The sequence below is a fragment of the Rhinolophus hipposideros genome, assembly GCF_964194185.1.
Source record: "Rhinolophus hipposideros genome assembly, chromosome: 15".
NCBI classification, from domain to species: domain Eukaryota; kingdom Metazoa; phylum Chordata; class Mammalia; order Chiroptera; family Rhinolophidae; genus Rhinolophus; species Rhinolophus hipposideros.
Window position 1 is genome coordinate 27,975,551 of NC_138061.1, and position 26,270 is coordinate 28,001,820.

General features: G+C 37.5%; 1 protein-coding gene across 1 annotated transcript; it reads left to right on the forward strand.

The window, feature by feature from the left end:
- Nucleotides 1-222: 222 nt before the first annotated feature.
- Nucleotides 223-20,281, forward strand: LOC308508158 (cytochrome P450 2C21-like; the record flags this gene model as incomplete). Its single annotated transcript, XM_081074529.1, has 9 exons — nt 223-396; nt 2,772-2,934; nt 3,602-3,751; nt 6,334-6,494; nt 9,024-9,200; nt 10,137-10,278; nt 16,808-16,995; nt 17,846-17,987; nt 20,100-20,281. Exons 1-9 carry the CDS (start codon nt 229-231, stop codon nt 20,279-20,281), a joined length of 1,473 nt encoding a protein of 490 aa, XP_080930655.1. The 5' UTR covers nt 223-228.
- Nucleotides 20,282-26,270: the final 5,989 nt, after the last annotated feature.

Sequence of the window (26,270 nt, forward strand, 5' to 3'; positions counted from 1 at the left end):
ATATTTGATTTTGTTTTTTGTTCTTTTTATATTTTGTCTGTTTTCGTGTTAATCTCTACCAGTATCACAAAGTACACTGAAGATAAACAGTGTTTATCCAAAAGTTCAAAGGCTTAGTACATGTTTGGTGATCAGCTACATGTTTGGTGATCAGTACATGTTTGGTGTACTCATTTATAAAATCATTGGATTAAAAAGCTTTCAATAGACTTTACACAGAGTACATCAATGGAGCTCTTCACAGTCCTGATAATTTGTCTGTCTTGCTTGATTCTCCTTTTTCTGTGGAACCGAAGCTATGCCAAAGGGAAGCTGCCACCTGGCCCCACTCCTCTCCCAATCTTTGGAAATATTCTACAGATAAATATTAAGAACATCCCCAAATCCTTAAGCAAGGTAAAGTATGATTAATTTTATTCCAGTTGTTGGCAATGAGTAGATAAGACAGCCCTATATATAAATAAAATATGGTCCCAGACACTATGTTTTAAAGAAGTGGTTTTAAAAGGAAGTGTCCATTGGATACCCAGACGTGAATTTAAATGGTGTACAGCTGGAAGGCTGGCAGAAGAGAATGAGATCCATGAGATGACTGTTGAAATTGCCAGAAAGGGGATTTCCTGTCCACGTTGTGATCAAGGTCCCCTTTTTAGTCATTACCTTTTGGTGAACTCTAATGGTAATGACACTGCTTTTAATTTTTAAAAAATGTTACTGATTACAGAGTTACAGCACTAAAATTTTCCTAAAAGTACACTTTGATGTGAAGTCGAGGAAATAACTAAATGTTCAGAAACGTTCACAGTTTCTATTATATGCGATTAATGAATGAGTGAATAAGTGCTCTGCTATTAGCTATTTATACAACAATAGCTCTTTAAATCTGGACAGAATTATCTGAAATTTGTCTTCCCTGAGATGGCTAGTTATCAGACAACGGCCCTGGGAAGCTCCTTGTGTTTTCGCTCTGGATTCAAAAAGATTGTGTCAGCACCCTAGTGCATCCACTTGTTAATTCACAGTTTTGGGCAAGTTTAAAAAATATCTCTGAGCTTTAACTTCCATTTCTTTAAAAAGTGAATAATAATTATTTCACACAAGGTATTAGTATATCATATATTCCACAAGTTGTTGAATGCCTACTTGGTGTTAGGCACTATGTTAGATGCTGGGGATTTTCAATGGTGAATGAAAAAAGACCATAGCATTATGGAATTTACAATCTAGAGGGTAGGCATGTAGTTATAAAATAATCATGCAAATAAGTGTATGATTACAAGCCATGTATCAGGGATATAGTAGAAAGAGGCAATATAGCTTGGAGGACCAGGGGTGGGAGGAACAGTCAGCCAAGGGTTCTCTTAGGAAGTGAAGTTGGAGCAGAGATCTAAAGAATGATTACGCATTAGCCAGACAACAGATAAAAGTTTGTTCCAGACTTTTTCAAATGGGAGAATTTCTGGTTGGAGTATCTGAAAAAGGACCAATTTGGTTGTAACCCAGAGAATAAGTAAAAATACAGTGTGCGATGAGATTGAAGAGGTAAACAGGGGCCCGAGTATGTAGGTCTTACAAGTATTTTAAGGATATTGGTCTTTAGCATGAGAGCTATGTGATGCCATCAAGTGCTTAAAGGACTGTCATGGTAACATTTGTCTGTGACAAGATCATTCTGGTTGCTTTATGGAGAATGAATTGTCAAGTAGCAGAAAGACTCTAACATTGGACATGATAAAAGAGTACGAGTCCTATATCATATAGTAAACTGAATAAGCTACCGTGAGAGAACGACTCCAATAATACAATGGCTTAGAGAAGATGGGAGTTTATTTCTATTTCACATAATGATAGAGATGAGTGCTGGTGGACTGCCTCTGTTCTATGAGATCTTTCAGAGAACCAGTCTTTCTCGGTCTTGCAGTTTACCATCCTGGGTCCCTAGGCTAGTGTTCTCATTTGCATGGTCCGGGTAGGGCCATCTCCATGATACCATTTCAACCCATGGGTAGGGGGAGAAATGGAGAGCATGCTGTGACCATTTATGCAACAGTGTAGGATTTGCATACATCACCTCTGCTAACATCAGTTCGTGGAAACTTATTCACGTGGCCACATAAGGAAGCAGGGAAATGTCCATGACTACGCTGCCATGTCTTTATGTATTATTAAAATGTAGTGGTCTCTGGTGCTAAAAGAACATGTAGAGAATGGATGATGAGGGATGATTATTAGTCTACACATGTGACAAGATGGAGGAACTTCCCTTAAACAGGAAGAGAAACATATCATTTATTGTACCTATAGGAAGGAAAGAGAAATTTGGAGCAATTACAGGTTTGGCAGAAAAGAAGTTAATAAAATAATATGCATAACATTTATGATACAGACCCTGTCACACAGTAGGAGCTGAATAAAGGATAACTATTGATGGTGAGAATAGTAGCAAATAATATAATGATAATTACCATTTAAGTAAAGTGATTTATTATTAGATTACTGGCTCTAGAAGTTGAATTAAAAACTTTTTTTTATTCAATGACTTGTATTTTCTTATTTTTTCCAAAATACGTACTTTTTTTCTTTTTTAAAAAATTTAAGGATAGTTGGTATACAATATTACATTAGTTATATTAGTTTCAGGTGGAAATCTTTTATAATGGCTGAAAGAATATTAAAATGTCTCTTTGGTAAGTTTAAAAGTATTTTCCTCACTTGTCTACATTTTTAGTTTTGAAATTCTCACTAACCTGTATCTTCTGTTCCATTGCTAGCTAGCAGAAGAGTATGGCCCTGTGTTCACCGTGTATTTTGGCATGAACCCCACTGTGGTGCTGTATGGATATGAAGCAGTGAAGGAAGCCCTGATTGATCGGAGTGAGGAGTTTTCTGGCAGAGGCAGTTTTCCAGTGATAGACAAAATCTTCCAGGGATCAGGTATGCTTCAATTTGGGGGATGTGTGTGTGTAGATTTGTAAGTTGCAAAGATTCCAAATAGGCTAAGGAATTGAGACATTATAAACATTTAGAGAAATTTATGAAAATGTCATAATGATGACATTTTTCTATACAGGATCATTAATCAATATTTAAAATTATGAAGGTAACACAATGTCTCCGTGAAACATTAAATCCAATGAGACCAAACCAACCAACCATTAATGTTCTGTGAATCTGTGACTAAGTCATGTTCATTTTAAATTACAGCCTGTAAAGATAATGAGAAAGAGAGAAAAGAGGGGAGACGAAATTGACTAAATGATCCTGTTCACCACATATTTTGTTTTATGTCCTGAGTCATGGTTGCCAAAAGCTATTTTAGGAAGCTTGCATAGTATGCATGGAACCAACGTAAGTTTGGAATATTTTCAGACTCTGTAAAACCAAGAGTCTTGATGGTAACATCCTGGGCTGGGTTAAGAGAGAAAGCAGGTGAACTAGGGCTTAATGGGAATTCCTGAGGCTGGCCCAGCCTATTTTTATATCTCTGCATAAGTGTCATTCTTATTTCCTCAGATAAAGACTCTTGGCTATAATTCATGGCAATGGAAGTTATTCTTCTCGCTCTCTCTCTCTCTTTTTTTTTTTTTTTTTGGCCTAATAGGAATTGTTTTCAGCAATGGAGAAAGATGGAAGCAAACCCGGCGTTTCTCCCTCATGGTTTTGCGGAATATGGGAATGGGAAAGAAGACTATTGAAGACAGAATTCAAGAGGAAGCCTTGTGTCTGGTGGAAGCATTAAGAAAAACCAATGGTGTGTATTTCTTTATGTAATTAATGGTCGTAGTTTGGCTAGACTACATGCTACTACAAAAAGACTACAGAGAGATATGTACAATAAAAGTTTACTTTTTGCTCACATAAAGTAGTAAGACGTAAAGTTAATTATATTTCAGTAAAACTGAAAAAAAAAAGCGTTGGTGGTTCAGTGGTAGAATTCATGCCAAAACCTTCTGCATGCATAGGGCTGCATTGCAGCTCACATAGAGTGTAGGTATGAAAGGAGTCAGCTGCAATAGCATAAATCTGCACAGTGTGTATATGTGTGGGCACATGTGGGACTAGGAGAGGGTATAGAAGAGAAAGGAGTGGGCAGGAGACTTGGCAGGAAAGGAGTAAGATCAGGATCATGAGATACATGTGGTTTTTAACCTCAATATTTAAATATTTTTCATGAACATTATTAACTAAATAATAGTATATTCTATATCTCGAATTGCCATCATGTTTTTAAACCAGTGTTATATTACTATCCAGATGGATTGTTTCCCTTTACTTTTGCTAATATTAAAAATGCAATTATTACAAATATTTGCATAATTCTGATTTCTTCCTTAGAATAAATTTCTGGAAATGGTGGTAGAGTATCAATGAACATTGTTTGGACTTTTGACACATATTATCTAGGAATGGAAGGGAGACCTAGAAAAAGAAGGAATAAGAATATGAGCCTTATACTGCATATATTGTTCTGTAACCTTGTGTTTAAATTTAGTATATTAAATAGTTTCAGATGTTTAATATTAAATGCTTTTTTAAGAACATTATTAACGGATTAGTACAATATTCCATTATTTTGGATGTACCATAGTTTATTTAACCAGTCTTTTAATTTTGGCCAGAAAACTGTTCAGTTCTTTGTTGCTATTAATATGAAAACAATGCAATCCATATGAATCATTGCCTATTTCTGACTACTTTCTTAGAATAAAATTTTGGAAATGGAATTAGTAAGTCAACGAATGTTGGGTTTCGATACATATTATCTGGGGAATTATTTGGTGCACTTAATTTATATTTCAAGCAGAATTTATTATTAACTGGTTCATTTTTTTCTCATAGTGAATATGACCTTCTCTCAGTTTCCTGACCTTTGATCACCCAGACTGTATGATTCCACCTAGCTATAGGGACCGCACAGTCTCGGGGTAGCCCATTTCATCACTGGATAACTATAACTGTTGGAATTTTCGTTCACATGTTGAGTAGAGCCTTTTTTCCTTGTAACTTTTGCTTTTTGATCCCTGCTAAGTGTTTGTTTTTGGAGTTGTAGTGTTTTGGAAGTTCCCACACAAGAGGCAGGATGGACCACCCACTCAAAATTTGGTTTCGATGTTGAGACTGAAGGTTCCAAGCACATCTCAATAGTACATGAAAAGGTTCATTATTGACATAATGAGGCTTTCTGTGGAGGCTAGGGTGGCTCCAAAAATGGCTTGACAGGGTAGGGAACGGATACTGGCTTGAGGTTTTTTATGGAGGTTAAAGGGGGTTGGGGTAGAGATGAGGGTTCTGTGTGCTGGCCAGGGTTTGTTTGGTTTAAACACCCTACTGTGCCCAAGAAGGGAACAATTGAGCTTTTTTATCAGTTTGTCCAGATGTGAGTAGAGGAAGAAAAGGTAAAGCTTAAAAGCTGTCAGCAGCCAAACACCAAAATATGGTGTTTTTATATATGGTGTCTTTATTATATATGGTGTCTATATATATGTGTATATATATATATATATATATATATATGTATATATGTATATATGTCTGTATATATATATGTCTGTATATATATATATATAAAGACACCAAAATGTGGTGTCTTTATTATACATAGAAAACTATTAACAATGCTATAACATTTTTTCAAATATCTGAATGCAATTCTAATTTTTCTCATTATTTTCTCTTCTATAAGAAAAGTATATCCAACTTTTTAAAACTGTGTTTTGTGAAATATGATTTCAAGTCTCCGTAGTCTCTTGATTTACTTATTAGGTCACTCAGTTTCTTATGGGCATCATGAAGAAGTATTCACACGGAGAGCTAAATTTTACACTTTTAAAGATATTTTTTAATGACCTCCCTCTTGTAAATTACCTTGTGGCTCTTATTTGGAGAATATTGTTAAGTGGGAGAATACTTGGGGGAAACTTAATAAATAAATTGGACTGGATTACACAGTTTTGTTTTGGGAAAGACAATACATTTTATTTTAGGCCTGTTGAGTTTATAGTGATGATGGCATGTCCAGGTAGCTCCTATACTTAAAGAATCTTAGAAGTCAATCTTCTTAATTATTTTAAACAGTCAACTTAAGATGTATATTAAAATTCTGTTTTAACTTTTATCTGTTTTTCTAAATTTTTAAATTTTTTTTATTGGGGAACAGTGTGTTTTTTCCAGGGCTCATCAGCTCCAAGTTGTTGTCTTTCAATCTAGTTGTGGAGGGCGCAGCTCACTGGCCCATGTGGGAATCGAACTGGCAACCCTGTTGCCAAGAGCATGTGCTCTAACCAACTGAGCCATCTAGCCATCCCTCTAACTTTTAACTTATATTGTTTTTAGCATCTCCCTGTGATCCTTCTTTCCTTCTGGCCTGTGTTCCCTGCAATGTGATCTGCTCCATTATATTCCAGAATCGTTTTGATTACAGTGATGAGAAATTGTCAACCTTGCTAAAGAATTTTCATGAAAACTTCAACATTGTAAGCTCCCTTTGGATACAGGTAAAGTCAAAGTGCTCTTTAAATGGAAAATAATTTTCTAACCTATTCCTCATGCCTACCCCATCCCTTTACCCTATTTTAAAATTGCTAAAGTAATGTTTATCAAACTATCATTTGAAACCACTTAGTGAGTTATCAATCAATTTAATGAATTGAAATGAAATTTAAAACATGAAATATAGTAATAGAAAGAAAAATATTATATCATAGTGCATCAAAAATATAATAAGGTATTTTTTGAGAAACTTTTTTTTCTCTGAGTTTTATATCTATAGATGAAGAGAGTGGTGATGTAAAATGTATTTCTTACTGTACTACACTGTCAAAAAAATGTTAGTAACCTATGATATATAATCATTTACAACTAAAATTCTTTGTGGATCATAAGGTCATAAAGTGTTCCACCTGAGAAGGACCCTGGAGAACAAAACAATCAACTCCTCATTTTTTGGAACAAGAAATTATCACCAGAGCTATTATGCATATTTCCAAAGTAGCCTAGCCAAGACAAGAAATGAGCTAGACCTAGAATATAGATTTCTCGATTCTCTATCTAGTTTGATACAAGCTACCAACCTGAATAAATTGCTTCAGTGCCTACCAAGTGCCCTTAAGTCATGAAGGTATTGTCTAAAGCAGAGTCAGTAAATTCTAGGATTGGGAATGGCCAGATGAAGAAGGGCAATGTACACATTCTTGAGGGTATAAAGTGCCTAAGGAAAAATAAGCTAATTTGGGGTGCCCTGGACTTTTTGTAGATCTACTCCAGGCCCAGTACTGGTAGCAGCTGTCCTTGGTTTGCAGTGTGGCCTCTCCCACATGCCTCCAGGTGATCACAGGCAGTGACCAAACATGGATTTCTTTGTAGAGCCTACCAGGTAGTCCCAGTCAAATCACAGGAAGTGGCTGGCCTGGGCCTGTACTGGAGCCCTCCCAAGAGGCCTCAGACCAACATACCCAGAGGTCAGCTTCAGACCATAGCAGAGCACCATACAATTAGCCCCAAAAGTGACACACCCAAAGGTCAACGTCAGTAGGCACCGGAGCCCATTGGGGCAAATCCCACTCCACAGGGTAAGCCTCCTCCATAGTAGCCCATAAGCTGTGGAAGTTGCCAAACTCGACAATCAATCAGCCTGAGGGTCAATCACACCTGATGTGCCAATAGCAATTAAGGTTCAACTACAAAAGGAGGGTACACACAACCCACATGAGGGACACTCCTGGAGCACCCACTGTAGGTGTGCCACTGGGCTCCTCAGGGCATCTACTATATATGGCCACCTGACCAAGACTGGGGGACATAGCAGCCCTACCTCACACATAGAAATAAACACAAAGAGGCAGCCCAAATGAGGAAACAAAGAAATATCTCCCAAATGAAAGAATAGGAGAAAACTCCAGAAAAATAATTAAACAAAATGGAGGCAAGCAACCTACCAGATACCGAGTTCAACAAATGGTTATAAGGATGCTCAAGGAACTTAGTGAGAACTTCAGCAACGAGATAGCAAGCATAAAAAAGCACATAGAAACCATTAAAAAGAACCAGTCAGAAGTGAGGAATACGATAACTGAGATGTAGAATGCCCTAGATGGAATCACTAGCAGACTAAATGAAGCAGAGGATCAAAATGATTTGGAAGACAAGGTAGCAGAAAACACCCAATCAGAACAACAACAACAAAAGAATCCAAAAAAGTGAGGATAGTTTAAGAGGCCTCTGGTACAAGATCAAGCATAACAACATTTGCATCATAGGGGTACCAGAAGAAGATAGAGAGCAAGGCATTGAGAACATATTTGAAGAAATAATGACTGAAAACTTCCCTAACCTAGAGAAGGAAATAGACATTGAAGCCCAGGAAGCACAGAGTCCCAAAGAGGATGAACCCAAAGAAGCCCGTGTCAAGACACATCATAATTAAAATGCCAATAAAAAAGACAGCCTACTAAATGCAAGAATATATTCACCAATGATACATCTGATAACAGGTTAATATACAAAATTTATAAAGAACTTATTCAACTCAACACCAAAAACACAATCCAATTCAAAATGTAGCAGAGGACCTGAATAGACATTTCTCCAAAGAGAACATACAGATGGCCATAGACATATGAAAAGATGCTCAATGATATCATAAACTTGTCCCTGGTACATAAAATTTCTTGTACATTGTATCTGTTCTTGTGTTTCATAATTATTTGTTACATATATTTTCTTGTACCATAATATGTTAAAAAATAAATGATAAAATTCCCTTATAATACCCAAAACAAGTACATAAATGTAAACAAATAAAAATTTGAATTGAAAACTTAAAAGAGGTTTTTCCTGCAAATTTGGGCCAAAAACGTGGGTGCATGTTATACATGGGAGCACATTATATACGGTAAAATACTGTATGTTCTAATGCAAGAAGCATGTTTTATTCATCTTCATCCACTCAGCATATAGCAAAGTGTCTGATATGGGCCTGTAATAGTTTGCTGAGTGTATTAATGAATGATTCTTTACTCTTTCAGGTCTATAATACTTTCCCTTTTGTAATGCATTATCTCCCAGGAAGTCATAATGATTTATTTAAAAACATTTCTGAACAACAAAATTTTATTGTGGAGAAAGTGAAAGAACACCAAGATTCCCTGGATTTCAATAACCCTCGAGACTTTATTGACTACTTCCTGATTAAAATGGAAAAGGTATAAATGACCCTGACCTGCTACTTCATCTTTGTGGGTGATGTGATTCATGGACTAGCTTTGATCTTCCCAGTAAAACTGGGATAGTAAAACAAATGCTTCCTCCTGAGGATGTATTAATTGCTGGTGCACACCATATTGGGTGGCTTGAGATATTTCTAAGTTCTCACTAAAAATAATTTAGAAGGTTTTATATTTACCATGTTAAAGCTGGTTCTTTATTTAGGAGCAGATTGAAGCACACACACAACCAAGCATGTACACATGGAATGTTAATGATAAAAAAAACACATATTGTCATTCATAAAATGAGTTCCGTGAATGGAAGATGTAACCTATGAGGGAACACAGGAATGGATAGAAATCTAGAAAGACTTACCTTTGGAAATACACTAGAAAGTCTTCTCAGATAAGGTAGGTGTAGAGGAAACTCTAAGTCTAGGGAATGATAACTGCAGTGATCAAGTGTGCTCTCTCATAGGATCTTGATTGTAATTGAGGAACTGTTCTGGGTGTAGTGACTGATAACATTGGGAATAGTGACGCCATTTAGGGGTGGGTGGTTCTGGAGGCTTGAATGAGAAAGTTGGACACGATAAAATAGACAATAGATGCTGGAAATGGCAGTGAGTAGCAGTGATAACTTGATAAAAATTACATCTGAGAGAATTGTGGAAGAACTGATCTGCTCTTGTGAGTAAGAAAGTGAGGAATCACAAAGGACTTATTGGAAGTTTGTAACTCTGAACTTATTTTAACTATTTGAAGGAATCCTAACAACTCATCTAACTTTACCTTCAGCGATAGTCTTCTCGAATGTCTGCCTTAATTTGCCAAATAAGCAAATTAAGCAAATAATGATGTTATATTGAGTCATTTTATGTTATCTTTAAGGCTCTTTTTATTTATCAAGTAATTCTAACATATCATTGCTAGGAAAAGCACAATAAACAGTCTGAATTTACCATGCACAACTTGATCACTACCGTGTGGGATGTGTTTTCTGCTGGGACAGAGACAACAAGCATCACCTTGAAATATGGACTCCTGCTCCTGCTGAAGCACCCGCAGGTCACAGGTATGATCACAGAGGGTGGGCAGAATGAAATTCCAGGTAGAAATTGGCAGGTAACACTGATGAGTATCCCGTTCTTCACCTGCCTAAAGAATATACAAGAAAATTGTAAATTGTAGCGTGTCCTTGATTTGCATCAGGACATGTGAAGTAAGCAGAGTTATCTTAAGATCTGGAAAGAATTAGCCTTCCTCATTCTCTAAAAAGATATCACTTGATATACCCTTCCATGTCCAGATAAGTATATTTTCATCAAAAGATACTTCTATTCAAATGAGTTTGCAATCTAAAGATTGACTCAACAAAATTACAGTCTTTCTCTACCAAAGGGACTTATTCTCTAAATAAAAAAAAAAAAATGAAAAATTGTTTTCAATTATACGCTTTAGAAGAAACAGGTTTTTCCTCACAAACATGATTTCTCTTGCAACTGCAACTTTTCCATTTTTCCTCCTCTTTTTTATTGAATCCTCATCAGAGAGGATTATTTCCTTCACCACTATATCATGTTTTGGCACATTAAGACACTTTTAGTACAACTGAAAGTACATAAAGCTTATCTCCATGACATCAGCACCAGATCTTTCTACTCTGTTTAAACTTCTGCTCTCCCACAGCAGGTGAGATGCTTTCCAAATGGTGCCATTTAGAAGTTTGGCCTCCAATTGCTTTGCCTGTGCTCATTGTGGGGTATGATGGTGATATATTTCTTTCACGTGACACAGACTCTTTTAGCCAAATAGCTTCACTAACTCTTATAAGACTTATATTGATTATGACTATAAATAGTATATGCCATTTTTCTCCAACCCTTTACATCTTGTATATGTTGCAAAAACCCTTCTTGTGTCATATTTCCCCATTGCTTCCATTTCCAGTTCCCATTTGGGTTTTTTCTTGCATCACGTCCATTTATATTTTCCTTTTCTTTCTTCCCATCTTCATCTCTCACTGTGCCATTCTACTAAGCATCTGATTTTATAAACAGTTCCTAACCACTTTATATAATCACTTGTTTCTAGACAAAAGTCTAGCATCTCAACCTAAGAAGGTGAAGTTTAAATCTTCTCTAAGATTCCTAACCTTCTTTATAGCTATTAAGCCATAGAATTTTCATATGCTCCATTACAAAGACATTCTTCAGGCTGTAGTTGAATACCATTTGACCAAAGTGGCAATGTGGTATTGGAGTAGTAGCTGTGTGACCCCAGACTCATGATTACCTCTTTCCAGGTATGCTGGTGCCTCATCTGTTTAAGGGAGATGACAATACTTCCTAACATTCATAGAGTCTTTCCCTCATAAGAAAAGTTAATAAGCATTTGTTTTAACTAATAGATAGTCCTACTTAAATTATGTATCATTAACTTGATATACTTTGTAGGTAAAGGAAAAATATAATTCACTAACACAAATTACTTTCAGTCTTGTTCAATTTCTGAGATTGTGAGTTTGGAAATGAGAAAAACCACATAATACCTGATGTCCTTAAGAAATATATTTACTTTTCTGAATCTGTTTCCTCATTTTTTAAAAAATATTTTATTAGTTTCAGGTGCACAAAACAAAGTAATACTTAGACGTTTATCATTTATATCCCTCACACTGTGTCAGTCCCCTTCCCCCCATCCACTATCCCTCTGACATCGCACACAGCCATTATATTTCCACTGTCTCTATTCCTAAGGCTGTACTCTGCTTCTTGTAAATACACACACACACACACACACACACACACACACACACACACACACATATGAATTTGTAGTTGACATTCATTATTCTTCAGCTTCAGGTGTACAGTGCAGTGATCAGGCATCTACATCTTCCCTGAGGTGGTCTCCCTAATGAGACAAGTGTCCATCGGATACCCTACAAAATCTTTACAACACTATTAATTATATTCCTCAAATTAACTTTTGTAACCCCATGGCAATCTTGTGGTTACTGACTGTGCTTTCTAATCCCCTCACCTTCCCCCTTATCCTCACACCCCCTCCCATCTAGCAACCCTCAGTTTTTCCTTTGTGTCTCTGAGACTGCTTCTGATTAATACATTCATTTATTCTTTTCTTTAGGTTCCACATATAAGTGAGATCATATGCTATTTGTCTTTCTCTGTCTGACTTATTTCACTTAACATAATGTTGTCTAAGTCCATCCATGTTGTTGCAAATGGTAAGATTTCATTCTTCCTTATGTCTGCTTAATACTCGATTGCATAAATGTACCACAGTTTCTTAATCCAGTCATCTACGGATGGGCATTTCAGTTGTTTCCATGTCTTGGCTATTGTGTATATGCTACAGTAAACACAGGAGTGTATAAAGTTTTTTTAATTAGAATTTTGGATTTCTCTGGATAGATACCTAGGAGTGGAATTGCTGGGTCATAAGGTAGTTCCATTTTCAGATTTTTGAGATACCTCCATACTGTTTTCCATAGGGCTGCACCAATCTGCAATCCCACCAACAGTGCACAAGCGTTCCCTTTTCTCCACATCCGCACCAGCACTTGTTGTTTGTTGATTTATTGATGATAGCCATTTTGACTGGGGTGACGTGGTATCTCATTGTGGTTTTGATTTGCATTTCTCTGATGATTAGTGAGTAAGGTTGAGCATTTTTTTCATACGTCTGTTTGCCATCTGTATGTCCTTTTTAGAAAAATGTCTCATGTCCTCTGCCCATTTTTTAATTGGGTTGTTTGTTTTTTTGGAGTTGAGTGAGTTTTTTTATAAATTTGGGATATTAACCACTTATCAGATATATCATTGGCAAATATCTTTTCCCATTCAGTAGGATCCCTTTTTGTTTTATTGATGGTTTCCTTTGCTGTGAAAAAACTTTTAGTTTGATGTAATCCCACATGTTTATTTTTTCTCTTACTTCCCTTGTGCGAGGGGATATATCAGTAAAAATCTTATTCCAGGTAAAGTCTGTAAAGTTTCTTCCTATATTTTCTTCTAGGACTTTTATGGTTTCAGATCTTTCCTTTAAGTCTTTAAGCCATTTTGAATTTATTTTTGTGTATGGTGTAAGGAGGTGGTCCAGTTTCATTTCTTTGCATGTGTCTGTCCATGTTTCTTCATTTTACATGAAATAATACTCAACACATTGAGCCATTTTGAGGAATTATAAAGTTATATAATAAATAATACAGCATGCCTGTTGAATTTTGCTTTCTAAATAAATGTTAACTTAGTTCTTGTTCCTATGTGCCGAGTCAGCTAAACATCTTATTTAATTGCTCTATTTATTAAGTATTTACTGGATAGCTCTTACCCTCTTGGAACATACATATTTAAAACAAAACCTGGCATACAAAAAGGGGTTAAACTACAATGTTTGTACATGGCCTTCAAGATCCTAGACCCCTAAGTCTATCAAACAACAGTACGCAAAATAGAGAATCATTGTTGACAAATGAATTTTATGGTACAATTATGTTTTATGTATATATATTTAAGTCTCTAATGAAATTCCAATTTGCCTGGGAAACTGAAATTCTGTTTGTTTTTATCCCTCATGGAAGTAGCTATATGTAATTTTCCCTTTTCCCCATCTCCCACCACTATGTAACTATAATTAAGAAGATCATTTCAGAGCCCAGGTCAAGATGGCAGAGTAGTTAAATACTGTGCTTGCTTCCTCTCACAACCACATCAAAATTACAACTAAACTACAGAACAACCATCATTGAAAATTGTCTGAAGTCTAGGTGAATGGAAGTCCTGCAACTAAGGACATGCAGAAGAAGCGACCTCAAGACTGGTAAGAAGGACGGAGACACAGAATGGACGGGTCCCACAGCCACATATGGTGGTTAAAAATTGGGAGGGGAAGTGTTGGGGCACATCCAAGCCACTTCAACTGGCTTTACCACTTAAACAGCCTGTTTTGGCTCATGCGGTGGACTTTCCTGAAATCTCTCAAGGGTTTTCAAAATCCAAACAAGCAGAATCTGGCCTCCGCATGTCCCGTACCACTTGCTGAGCAGCCCCAAGCCTGGCACTAGCAGCAGCCAGCCTCAGTTCACAGTTTAGACTCTCAAGGCACCTCCAAGCCCAGTGAAGTTGGAAGCCACCTGTGGATTGCTTTGTAGCTGATGCTAGGTGGGCCCCAGCAGAGCACGGGCTGCAGCTGAACTTGGCCTGCAGTGGGGCCCCTCCCAGAGGGCCCCGGGAATAGCACATCAGGTGGCCAGCGTTGGACCTAGCTATAGCACCACCCAGCTGCCTCCAAGAATGACACATCCAAAGGAAAGACTGGGCAGGCACCTGAGCCCTGCTGAAGCAAATCCTGCTCCTTATTGTCAGCCCCTGCACAACAGCTTTTCCACTGTAGTCACAGGCAGTCCTCAGCCAGTGAGCCTGAGGGTCAGTCCCTCCCATTCATGTGCAAACAGCAACCAGGGCTCAACTAAAACAGGAGGACACACACAAGGCACGCAAGGGACACACCTGGAGCACCTGGCTCAGGTGACTGGGGAGACTATGCCACTGGGGCCCACAAGACACCTACTACATAATACCACTTTACTAAGACTGGAAGACATAACAGTCCTACCTAATATATAGAAATAAACACAGGGAAGCAGCCAAAATGGGGTACATAGAAACATGTCCCAAATAAAAGAACAGAACAAAGCTCCAGAAAAAGAACTAAACAAAATGAAAACAAACAGTCTGCCAGACGCAGACTTCAAAACACTGACTATACAGATGCGCAATGATCTCAGTGAGAATTTCAATAAAGAAATAGGAAACATGAAAATGGAGCTAGAAAATATTACAAAGAATCACTCAGAAATGAAGAATACAACAACTGAAATGTAGACTACATTAGAGGGAATCAACAGTAGATTAGATGAAGCAGAGGATTAAATCAGTGATTTAGAAGATAAGGTAGCAGAAAATAGCCAATCAGAACAGCAAAAAGAAAAAAAGAATCCAAAAAAAGTGAGGATAGTTTACAGGGCCTCTGGGACAACATCAAGCATACCAACATTCTCATCATAGAGGTACCAGAAGGAGAAGAGAAAGAACAAAAAAATGAAAACCTATTAGAAGAAATAATGATAGAAAACTTCCCTAACCTGGCAAAGGAAATAGACATACAAGTCTGGAAAGCGAAGAGAGTTCCAAATAAGATGAATCCAAAGAGGCCAACACCAAGACACATCATAATTAAAATGCCAAATGTTAAAGACAAAAAGAGAATCTTTAAAGCAGCAAGAGAAAAGCAGTTAGTTACCTACAAGTGAGCTTTCATAAGACTGTCAGCTGATTTCTCAACAGAAACTTTGCAGATCAGAAGGGATTGGCACCTAATATTCAAAGTGATGAAAAGTAAGGACATAAAACCAAGATTACTCTACCCAGCAAAGCTATCATTTAGAATCGAAGGACAGATAAAGAGCTTTCCAGACAAGAAAAGCTAAAGGAGTTGATCAACACCAAACCAGTATTACAAGAAATGTTGGAGGGACTTTTTTAAGAAGGAGAAGGAGAAGAGAAACAATAAAAAATATGAATAGTAAAATGGCAATAACTATATATTTACAATGACTTTTAACATTACTGGATTAAGTACTCTAATCAAAAGACAGGGTGGCTGAATGGATAAGAAAACAAGACCCTGACATATGCTGCCTACATGATACTTCAGATTGAAAGACAAACACAGACTGAAAGTAAAGGGATGGAAAAAGATATTACATGAAAATGGAAACAAACAAACAAAAAAGTTGGGGTAGCAATACTCATATCAGACAAAATAGACTTTAAAACAAAGTCTATTTATACCAAGAGCTAAAGAATGACCCAGTAATCCCACTTCTGGGTATTTATCCAAAGACCGAAAACACGACTTAGAAGGGACATGTGCGTCCATATGTTCACTGCATCATTATTTACAGTAGTCAAGATATAGCGGCATCCTGGGTGTCCATCAATGGATGAATGGATATAGAAGAGGTGGTGCATATATACGATAGAATATTTCTCAGGCATATAAAAGAATGAAAACTTGCCATCTGCAACAACATGGATGGACCTAGAAGGTGTTTTATTGAGTGGAGTAAGTCAGACAGAGAAAGACAAATATCATATGATTTCACTTTTATGTGGAATTGAAAGAACAAAAAAAACTAACAAACACAAAAGAAATGAACTCATAGATACAGAGACCATTTTTATGGTGGCCAGATGGAAGAGGCATTGGGGATTGGGGGAGATGGAAAAAGGGGAAGGGATTAAGAAGCACAAATTGGTAGTTATAAAACAGTCATGGGATGTAAAACATAGCATAAGGAATGTAGTCAACAATATTGTAATAACTAGGTATGGTGTCAGATGAGTATGAGATTTATCGCGGTGATCACTTCGTAAATTATATAAATCTCTAATCACTGTGTTGTACACCTGAAAATAATATAATAGTGTATGTCAACTGTAATTGAAAAATAATAAAAAAGAAAATCATTTCATGTCTTTTCCATTTCACATTAATTCTGACTCCTACCTTGCCAGCTAAAATCCAGGAAGAGATTGAGCGTGTGGTTGGCAGACACCGGAGCCCCTGCATGCAGGACAGGAGCCGCATGCCCTACACGGATGCCGTGGTGCATGAGATCCAGAGATACATAGACCTTGTCCCCAACAGTCTGCCCCATTTGGTGACTCAGGATACTACGTTTAGAGAATATCTTCTCCCCAAGGTGAGAAATCCTATGTATTTCATCTATACTCCTCCTTAAGAATCTTAGGTTATCAACTATCACAGTAGTAGAATTACAAGTGGCCTAACCTTCTACAGGTATTGCCAATCGTAACTCAGGTATCGCACCCTCTGACCACATACTCTTTTCCTTCTAGTTTGTTGATACAATTTTATAAATACAATACTGCTTAGATTACCACAGGATTTTCAGTACATTGCCTGTCCATTAGCCCAATTTGCTGTCCACTTCTCTGCGTTCTAGGGTATGTGTTATTACTTCTGTCACTTAACCAGTAGCCTATACTCCCTTTGCCTCACCAACTATCTGTTTCTCTTATTTGTCAAAATTTTCATGAATAAAATATGAAACAATTCAATTGAAAGAACATAGTAGGAGGAGGGGATACTTACCAGACTCTCATCCTGATGGGGAAATAAATGATTTTCAAGAATATGGCCACTCAAGTAGAATTTTAAGAAGATCTCATACTTGGTTTCAAAGAGAATGAGTTGGATTTTCAGTGACATCAGCACTTTTAGACAATAGTGCAATTTATTTGTTAAGAACAATGTACTCCAGGGATCTTCCTAAATTTTCTGAAAAGCGAGTGCTGGTGTCAGGCTACAAACTAAAGAAGATGGCCTTGGAATCAGTGAACAGTGTCCTGGACTGGCATTATATGATTCAAAACTTGTTAAGCTTGGTCATCAATTTCTTTCATGACATGATGTAAATAAATTCTCCTTTTTATGCCTCAGTCTCCTCATCTATTACCTTCTTTATAATCTATGACCTATAATCTATGACCTTCTTTATAATCCAATTTATCTGTTTCTCTTTATGTCAGGGCACAACTATATATGTATCTCTGACTTCTCTCCTGCACGATGACAAAGAGTTTCCCAACCCTGATCAGTTTGATCCTGGCCACTTCCTGGATGAAAAGGGCAACTTTAAGAAGAGTGACTACTTCATGGCTTTTTCAGCAGGCAAGCAAGCTTCATTTTTATCTGTACATCAGGGATCAAATGACATGAGGCAGGACTTTGCATGGAGGTGACTCTGGTCTGGACAAATTGTCATTTGTAGGAGGCCAGAGGCACCACTCCCAAAGTCCAGGTTCTTCTTGGATTGGAGGCTGCTCCCTGAGTTCTGTCCCGTAACCCACTACTGAGATTCCTACGAGCTCCTCCCAGACGTCCAGTTCCACGAAGAACTTTCTCACCTGCCCTGGGAAGCCAGTTCACTCAGTACACTTCACTGAGGACCGTATGTGTAGCAGACTCATGTTCAAATCCAAGGGTATAAATGTGAACAACAAATCCTCTCTCTAGGAGAGAGGCAGGCAAATTAACAATGAGACTCCAGAGAGACAAATGCTCTCGAGGGGCTGTTGTGGGAACCCAGACAGGGAAGCTCCTGATTCTTGCCTTTTGAAGTGGGCAGGGGCAGAGGGCAGAGCAGATGTAGGGTAAGGGGAAACTTCTTGCAGAAAGTAGCATTTGAGTATCTTCCTTTAGTTTGTCAAGGTGCTGGAAAGACATAGGTGGCATACACAAAAAGGTCAATTAAAGAAAGTTTAATAAAAAGACTGTTCTCAGAGGTCTGAGCAGGATTATGGGAAGTAAGAAGGTATTGTAAAGTACTCAGGGGCTAGCAACAACAGCAAGACGTTACCATCCTTGGTTGGAAGGAACGAGGGAAGGAGGGTATTACTGGAAACTAAAGAGATCCTTAGCAAAGAGGGAGTGGATCCCTCAACAGGAGATGCGTCATTAGGTAGAGGAATATAGCCGCTGCTGTGGCCTGGCAGGGTGGGAGTGAGCAAGTAATACTCTGACTGTGTCAACATCTAATCCTCTAAATTTATTCAGAACCCAGCGGGGAGCTAACTTCTGGGTTTATGCATTCCATAGGAATCTCCTTATCACAGAGTAAACATAAAAGACAAACACACACAGAATGGGCCTGGAAGGGTGAAGAAAGAATTTTCAGCACCCTCCAAAGGAGAAACAGTGGGAAGAATACAGGGTGAAGGGCCTTTCCTATAGAAGTCACTGAAACAGAGTCAAAATTTGGAGATTTGCTCCTGATTAAATATCTAAGAAAATAGGTATCAAGTAACCCTTGGTCTTGTGTTCCCAAGATCACGTGCAATATCCAGAGATGATTGCAAAGCAAGACACTGCTGTACTCCTCCTTATCTTTCTTTTTGTATTTGGGCCACTGTTACCTAATGAGCCTGCTCAAGATTTCCATTTATATCACAGGGCTTGCAGGCTTGCTTTTGTCCTGACTCTGTGGGTACCATTACAAGATTTAAGGCCTTACCTTAAGAGTTTATATTCCAATCTGTGAGACAGATGAATAATTATAATTTCATGTGAAGTGTGCTATATTAGAAGCATTAATTTGTGGGTTGTGGAAAAGATAAGGGAGTGAATTATGTACCTTAAGCACGTCAAAGAAGTTTCCATACAATAAAAGACACCTGAGCTGAATCTAGAAGGATATGGAGAGTATCAGCAGGCAGAGCAGAGGGGAAGACTATTTCATTTGGAGGAATGACTTGGAATCTGAGATAACATTTGAAATTGCCAGTCTGTTTGGGATTGATAAATAATTAGTAAAGCTTGTGGCTAGTTTGTGACGTTTCTCTTTATACTGGGCAATGGTAAGCTCTTGAAATTTTTTAAAGCAGGGACGTGACAAAGTTAAGATTATCCTTTAGAGTCCAGATAAGTAGGAGTAGTAAATCTGCTGTTGAGTCTTGGGTTGGAGGTAGATGGAAAAGTAGATTGTGTGTCTCATGCCAATTGGGATATGTGAAAGTGTGTGTGTGTAGAAAAATGTCACTGACAAGCTTCAGCAAAGCAAATCCAACGTGGGTACGTAGAAAAGATTTTTTTCATATAGCACGCATGCAAAAATATGTGCTGAGAAAATGAAGAAAGCCAGGTTTTAATGTAGTTAGAAGAATCCATTGGTTAATTAGTCTTTTATTAATATATTTATTTAGTTGTTTCATATTTTTAAAGTCACTCTGTGTGCTAACTCAGAAATGGAATTAAATGAATATTTAATTTATGTGTCATTTTTAGGAAAAAGAGTTTGTGCTGGAGAAGGCCTGGCCCGCATGGAGCTCTTTTTACTACTGACCCACATTTTACAGCATTTTACCTTGAAATCTCTGGTTGACCCAAAGGACATTGACACCACCCCAGTTGCCATTGGGCTAGGCTCTGTGCCACCTGAATATGAACTCTGTTTCATTCCACTCTAAAGAAAGGGAGGCTACCAAATTGCAGAGCAAGACTCTCTAGACTCATCTGAACGAGCCAGATGCTTTCTGTCCAGTGTGTTAGCTATCATCTACCTCTCCTCTAATAGCAGGAATGACATTCCTCAACACTGTCTCCTCAAATTTTCCCCATCCTTTAAAAAATAAACCATATTTTAAATAAACTATAACACCTCTAGTGTGAAACATAAGAAAAAGTCTCTTTTTCAAATTTTTTTCAATTCCAGTTGGCATTATAGTCAATAATATTATAAGAGAAAGTATTTGTGACCTTGAACTCTGCAAAGATTAAAAAAAATAGGCCACAACAATCTTGAGAAATAAGAACAAAGTGGGAGGTATAACGATACTGACATCAAATTATACTACAAGGCTACAGTAATCAAAACAGCATGGTACTGGCATGAAAACAGACACATAGATCAATAGAACAGAATAGAGAGCCCAGAAATAAATCCATGCCTATATGGTCATTTAATCTTCAACAATGGAAGCAAGAATTACAGTGGGGTAAAGACAGTCTATTCAATAAATGGTGCTGGGAAACCTGGACAGACACATGTGAAAAAATGAAGCTGGACCACCTCCTTATACCATATACAAGAATAAATTCAAAATGGATTAAAGACTTAAATGTAAGATCTGAAACCATAAAATTCCTAGAAGAAAATATAGGAAGAAACTTTACAGACATTACCCGGAGTAAGATTTTTACTGATATATCCCTTTGGGCAAGAGAAGTAAGAGAAAAAATAAACATGTGGGATTACATCAAACTAAAAAGTTTTTTCACAGCAAAGGAAACCATTAATAAAACAAAAAGGGATGCTACTGAATGGGAAAAGATATTTGCCAATGATATATCCGATAAGGGGTTAATATCCCAATTTATAAAAAACTCAACTCAACTCAAAGAAAACAACCCAATTAAAAAGTGGGCAGAGGATATGAAGAAACATTTTTCTAAAAAGGACATGCAGATGGCAAACAGACATATGAAAAAGTGCTCAATTTCACTAATCATTAGAGAAATGCAAATAAAAACCACAACGAGATATCACCTCACCCCAGTCAAAATGGCTATCATCAATAAATCAACAAACAAGTGCTGGCGCAGATGTGGAGAAAAGGGAACCCTTGTGTACTGCTGGTGGGATTGCAGATTGGTGCAGCCACTATGGAAAACAGTATGGAGGTATGTCAAAAATCTGAAAATGGAACTACCTTATGACCCAGCAATTCCACTCCTAGGTATCTATCCAGGGAAATCCAAAACTCTAATTCAAAAAAATGTATGCACCCCTACATTTATTGCAGCACTATACACAATAGCCAAGACATGGAAACAACTGAAATGCCCATCAGTAGACTACTGGATTAAAAAACTGTGGTACATTTATACAATGGAGTATTACACAGCCATAAAGAAGAATGAAATCTTACCATTTGCAACAACATGGATGGACCTAGAGAACATTATGTTAAGTGAAATAAGTCAGGAAGAGAAAGACAAATAGCATATGATCTCACTTATATGTGGAATCTAAAGAAAAGAATAAATGAATGAACAAATCAGAAACACTCTCAGAGACACAGAGGAAAAAACTGAGGGTTGCTAGATGGGAGGGGGTGTGGGGATAAGGAGGAAGGTGAGGGGATTAGAAAGCACAGTCAGTAACCACAAGATGGCCACGGGGTCACAAAAGTCAATTTGCGGAATGTAACCAATAATGTAAAGATTTTGTAGGGTATCCAATGGACACTTGTCTCATTAGGGAGACCACCTCAGGGATGATGTAGATGCCTGATCACTGCACTGTACACCTGAAGCTGAAGCTGAATAATAATGAATAATAATGAAGCTGAATAATAATGAATGTCAACTACAAGTTAATATATATATAATATATACATAATATATATTATATATATATACATACATATATATATATATATATATATATATATATATATATTACAAGAAGCGGAGTACTGCATTAAGAATAGAGACAGTGGGAATGTAATGCCTGTGTGTGATGTCAGAGGGATACTGAATGGGGGGGTTGTCACTGTGTGAGTGATATAAATGATAAATGTCTATTACATTTTTTTGTGCACCTGAAATTAATTTTTAAAAAAGCTTAAGAAAATAGGCCACAAAAAGCACTAATTACAAATAGGTCTTAATATTTAAACTATCTATTCATCAAAATATACCATTTAAAATAATCAAAAGGCAAGCTACATACTGGGAGAAATAGTTGCAATGAATATATATCCATGAAAGGACTTATAGTAGATTATATAAAAGACCATAAAAAAAGACACCCAAAATATTTTTCAAATTGGCAGAAACATTTGAATAGTCACTTCACACAAGAGGATTTTCATGTGGTCAATAAACATGATAAAAGGAACCCAAATTCATTAGGTGGGAAATAAAACTTTTAAAACCATGATGAATTACTAATATGTACCATCCACTAAAAATATGCATGTTCCATGTGAGCAGGAATCTTTGTTTTAATCACTAATGAATGTCAGTCATCTGGAGCAGTGCCTGGCACATATGGGCTCAATAAATATTTGATAAAGGAATGACTACTTGAATGAATGAGTGAATTATCTGTGCGGGTGTAAATTCATGCATTACCTTTGAAGTAGAATTTGCCCATATCTATTTCTTAATTACTATTAATTAACTTTTTCAGTTACAGTTGACATTCAGTACTATTTTATATTAGTTTCAGGTGTACAGCATAGTGGTTAGACATTTATATAATTTATTCAGTGATCCCCTCGATACACTGTTGGTGGGATTGTAAATTGGTGCGCCCACTATGGAAAATGGAGTTTTCTCAAAAAATTAAAACTAGAACTACTTTATGACCCAGCAATTCCACTTTTGGGTATTTATCTGAAGAAACCCAAAACACAAATTCGAAAAGATATATGCACCCCTATGTTCACTGCAGCAGTATTTACAGCAGCCAAGATATGGAAGCAACCTAAGTGCCCATCAATAGAGAATTGGATAAAGAAGACAGGGTATGTAAATACAATGGAATATTACTCGTCCATAAAAAAGTGAAATCTGACCATGTCTATTAAAATATAAGTGCACATACCCATCTTTCAAGCAATTCCACTTCTTAGGTATTTATTTCATGGATATCCTTGAATGTATACATTAATTAATATGTATGCAGATGTTCATTTTATGATTATTTATAATAGATTTGGAAAAAAGTCCTACTGGAGGTAGTAAATTAGGGGGCATCTTTACGGTGGACACAGAGGCAGTAGATAAAAATGATTTTCACAATTATGTAATTTTGAAGTATTCATTATGTGATAGGATCTATTCTCATCATATGAAAACCTTAATTCATTCAGTCCTTATAATTCAGTAAGGTTGGTACAATTATAATTCATCTTCATTTAACAGAGAAGGACACTGAGGCACAAACATGTTTATTAACATGTCTAAAGTTACAAGTGACAGAGCTGGCGTGTGAACAGAAGCTCTGACTCCAGAATGTGTGCTCTCCAGCTTTACAGTGTGCTAGGTTCCTTTCTGAGGAGACGCCTCACTGTAATCCCCCTGGGCTGTGGCTCTCACAGGCATGGCCTCCCTTCCTCCTCCTAAAATCATCCTGATGTCCATGCCCCCCTTTCCAGTTTTCTTCTCTGCTTTTCCAGAATCTGAGCATAAAAGCCCTAGCCTCTTAGCCTTCAATATTATGGATTCAGTCCTAATACGGACTTTCTACTTCAAAACAAACACATTCTCCTCCAGGAGTCCTGGAAAGAGGAGAGATTGGGGGTTTATGTTAGGTTTTCCACACCTCCTGTGGTTTCCCGTCCATGACATTAAAGATGGGACCCCTCCATCCGTTTCAGGCTTTGGGTAATCGTGGAATCTTTTTAGCTTTTGAGACAGCAATGCCCTTTCCTGTTTGTTGTTATTGTCTGTCCTTTTACGTTATTTTCTCAAGAGATTTTTGTGTGTGCGAGTTTTGGATTTTTCTTTCCCAAGGCGGTTGTAGACTTTAGAACAAATACAGGTGCATCTGTGTTTGTGTGTGGGTATATATTTGTATATGCATATATTATGTCATGCCTAGAAATCTGTGACAAGAAAAGGAGGCTATGGTAATTAGTCTACTACACCTGACTTACATTTAGAAGTGATACAGAGGAGAAAACTTAGAAATTATGAAGGATCATAATTTCAAGAGATAGACAACATGTCATCCTACTACATTTAGAGACTAGCCTAAAAAAGGAAAGCCTTTCCCTCTATACATTGGAAATCACCATTGGAAGAATCAAAACCAATTAATAATGGGCAAGGTCAAGAGCAACCTCAGAACTTCAGACCGTTTCCAAATTCTGACCTCTAAAGACAACCATCTGTCCTCATTTCCACTATTGCTCTTTACTCGTGTTGTGCAGGTTTCGAGAAACCTCCAATTCTACTGTGCAAGTGGGGCATGCAAGGACATGGGACAAAGAGTAAAAAGAAAATAAGTCTTATCCTGTGGAAGAAGTTGTTTGTGAGACGAACGTCATGGTTCATGGAGTGAGTAGGCTGTGTGGAGGTGTCATGGTGTCTCTGGATTTTATGTACCACATTACACATACAAAGTCTAACAATCAAGTTCATGAACTTGCCACCCTGCGCTTACATTGGCAGCACTGTACAAACAGCTCAGTAAGGTTTCATAACCTTGGTATATCAGCATCTCACAGCTGTGTTCGTGTCATCGTGTGGCAGTGTCTTGCGCCATCAAGTGGCGTTCATTATTGTTGTTCCATGTTTTTGTGTGCCATCACGAGAATGTCTGAGCTTGAATTAGAGCAATGAACAAACATTAAATTTCCTGTTAAATTTTCAAGAGTGGAAGTGAAATCAGGGACATGTTAGTCCAAGTGTACAGGGATAATGCCGTGAAGAAAATGGCAGTGTATAAACGTATTAAATGTTTTTCTGAAGGGAGAGAATGCATCACTGATGAAGAGAGGTTATCGCAGCCAGTAATGAACAGAACTGACAAAAACATTGCAAAAATTTGCCAAATTGTACGTCAAAATCATTGGCTGACTGTGAGAAGCATAGCAGACCAAGTGAACATCGATAGAAACAGGAAAATCTTACCTGAAAATCTTGGCATGAGAAAGGTGTGTGCAAAAATGGTCCTGAAGGAGGTCTTGCATCACGACAATGCACCAGCTCACATGGCGCTGTCTGTGAGGGAGTTTTTAGCCTCTAAACAAATAACTGCATTGGAACACCCTCCCTACTCACCTGACCTGGCCCCAACGACTTATTTTTTTTTACCTGAAGATAAAGGAAATATTGAAAGGAAGACATTTTGATGACATTCAGGACATCAAGGATAATACAATGATAGTTCTGATGGCCATTCCCGAAAAAGAGTTCCAAAATTGCTTTGAAGGGTAGACTAGGTGCTGGCGTTGGTGCATAGCTTCCCAAGGGGAGTACTTTGAAAGTGACCATAGTGATATTCAGCAATGAGGTATGTAGCATTTTTTCTAGGATAAGTTCATGAACTTAATTGTCCAACCGCATAGGTAATATAAGCAGCAAATCTTAATCCAACAGGTCAGTCCACTTTCCCTAAGGAATATATGTTCTGTGAGCAGTTCAGCCACCAGAATCAATTGAAATATCAAAATACTGTTCCCTCTTTTAATGTTTCCTGTAAGACCATGACAAAAGATACTTCTGGGCCTATATAAATATCTGTTGATTTAAAGAACAGTTTTGAACTGAGTGTTGAGTGGTGGGAGGTTTGTTAAGGGCCAGAGACTGGACACTCCCAAAGCTGGAGCTCCTGGATGTGCAGGGTCCAGGCAGTAGCAAGCCTTGCACGGCAGTTTGTGTACAGTGGGGGATAGGCTCAGAAATGGGATTCCTTGTATCAACTCCACATCAACAGGGGTT